The sequence below is a fragment of the Aegilops tauschii genome, chromosome 7, assembly GCF_002575655.3.
Source record: "Aegilops tauschii subsp. strangulata cultivar AL8/78 chromosome 7, Aet v6.0, whole genome shotgun sequence".
NCBI classification, from domain to species: Eukaryota; Viridiplantae; Streptophyta; class Magnoliopsida; order Poales; family Poaceae; genus Aegilops; species Aegilops tauschii.
In genome coordinates this window covers 96649410-96651438 of record NC_053041.3, presented here as the reverse complement: position 1 = coordinate 96651438, position 2029 = coordinate 96649410, and the positions used below count along the sequence as shown (strand labels likewise).

The following is a 2029-nucleotide window of genomic DNA, read 5'->3' as shown; positions in this document are numbered from 1 at the left end:
TTTTTCTAAAAAGTCCCACTCAACGTGATCATACGCCTTCATCATATCCAATTTGACAGCACACATAGGTTTTCTCCTCTTCCTTTTCCTGATAGCATGCACACATTCATACGCCACAAGGACATTGTCTGTTATCAGTCTACCAGGCACGAATGCACTCTGCTCCTCTGATATCAAGAACGGTAGGACCACCTTGAGGCAATTGGCCAGTGCCTTCGCCCCAATCTTGTAGAGTACGTTGCACAGACTAATGGGTCGGAACTGAGACAGTAGCTGCGGCGCCTTTACTTTTGGGATCAACACAAGAATCGTGTCGTTGAAACCATGCGGAGCCGCTGTGCCCGCAAGGAACTCACGAACAGACGCACACACATCCTCTTTCACCAGCGCCCAGTGGCGTTGGTAAAACATGGCCGGGAGACCGTCCGGTCCCGGTGCTTTCATTGGACCCATTTGAAAGAGGGCCTACTCGATCTCTTCATCAGTGAAAGGAGCCCCGAGCTTAGCATTCATCTCAGCAGTGACAGCACCTTGAATATGCTGCAGAACCTGATCCCCACTTGCGGCACCTTCGGAGGCAAACATATTAGCATAGAAGTGCGTAGCCATGCTTCTCATCCCATCATCGTCCGTACACAAAGTCCCATCTTCTCTCCTAAGGGTCTTAACTGTGTTTTTCCTCTTGCGATGTGACGCCCGATTTTGAAAATATTTTGTATTTTGGTCTCCCTCAGAAAGCCAATCAACCCTCGAGCGCTGCTTGTAATACACCTCCTCCCTCTCATAGAGCTCATGCAACTGATCTTCAATCTCCCTAATCTCCTGCCTATACCCCGTGCGGGCCGCCCTCTCCTTTACATCAACGAGCTGAGCCTTTAGATGAGCTATTTGCTTTTTTATAGAACCAAAAACCCTTCGACTCCACCTTTGCATGGCCCTTGTCGCATCCCTCAGAGTATTAAAGGTTGTTGCTAGCCGCCCCTCCTGCTGATTGGTTGCATGAGCATCTCCCCATGCAGCAGCAACCATGGCGTCGTACTCCTCGTGCCTCGCCCACGCTGCTTCATAGCTGAACGACCTCTGTCCACGTGCACTAGATTCTCCCGCCGAGATAAAGGCCTTGATGACCAGCGCTTGATGATCTGATTCCTCCGTCATCACGTGTTGCACCTCAATCACCGGGAACAGGTGCGCAAACTCTCCATTGCACGTTGCTCGGTCCAGCCGTACCTGTATGTTGTCACCATGCTCCCTCTTATTATCCCATGTATACGGGTACCCGGAGAACCCGAGATCCGCCAGCCCGCAGTCGGACAGGCAGTCATCAAAAAGTTCCATTTGTCTCCGCGATCGAGGGTTGCCACCCTGCTGTTCATCCTGACGAAGTGCTTCATTAAAGTCTCCTGCACACAGCCAAGGGAGGTTGTCTTGAGCTCGAAGATATCGCAAAATATCTCAAGTTTTCGTTCTCTTTTCGACGCATGGCTCCCCATAGATTCCAGTGAACCTAAAGGAAACACCGTCAGACACGATCGCCGCATCAATGTAATACTGACACCACGGACGCACAGTTACTTCCACATGGTCCCTCCACCACAACGCTAGGCCTCCACTCTTACCCTTACAATCCACCGCAACACCCTTGTTGAATCCCAAACAACGGAGGTGTTATCTAGTGGATGGTTTTGGTTGTCACATGTATGTATTCTTAGACCACATGCACATGACCCATGCATGTGACGCTCCCTTTCACAATTTCAGTCATTCGTATCTTATAAACCATTATTTTGTCAGTAAAATAATTTATATATTTGAACTTGCAGTGTCAAGATCTTTAGAACAAGATTAATCTTGGATATAGTTCAAACATGTTTTAATTTCAATGAATGTAATGTGTTTTTTGAAATGAGTGAAATAATTGAATTGAGTGAAATCTATCTTTTTAGTGTGTTTTCTGAAACGAGTGGAATATATCTTTTGTAAACGAGTGTAACGTGTTTTCTAAAACGAGTAAAATGGGTGAAGTATA

General features: G+C 47.3%; 1 protein-coding gene across 1 annotated transcript; it reads right to left on the bottom strand.

Moving 5' to 3' along the window:
• Nucleotides 1-465: 465 nt before the first annotated feature.
• LOC141026873 (uncharacterized) lies at nucleotides 466-1338 on the bottom strand. Its single transcript, XM_073503749.1, has one exon. It carries the CDS (start codon nucleotides 1336-1338, stop codon nucleotides 466-468), a length of 873 nt encoding a protein of 290 aa, XP_073359850.1.
• Between the last annotated feature and the right edge of the window lie 691 nt (nucleotides 1339-2029).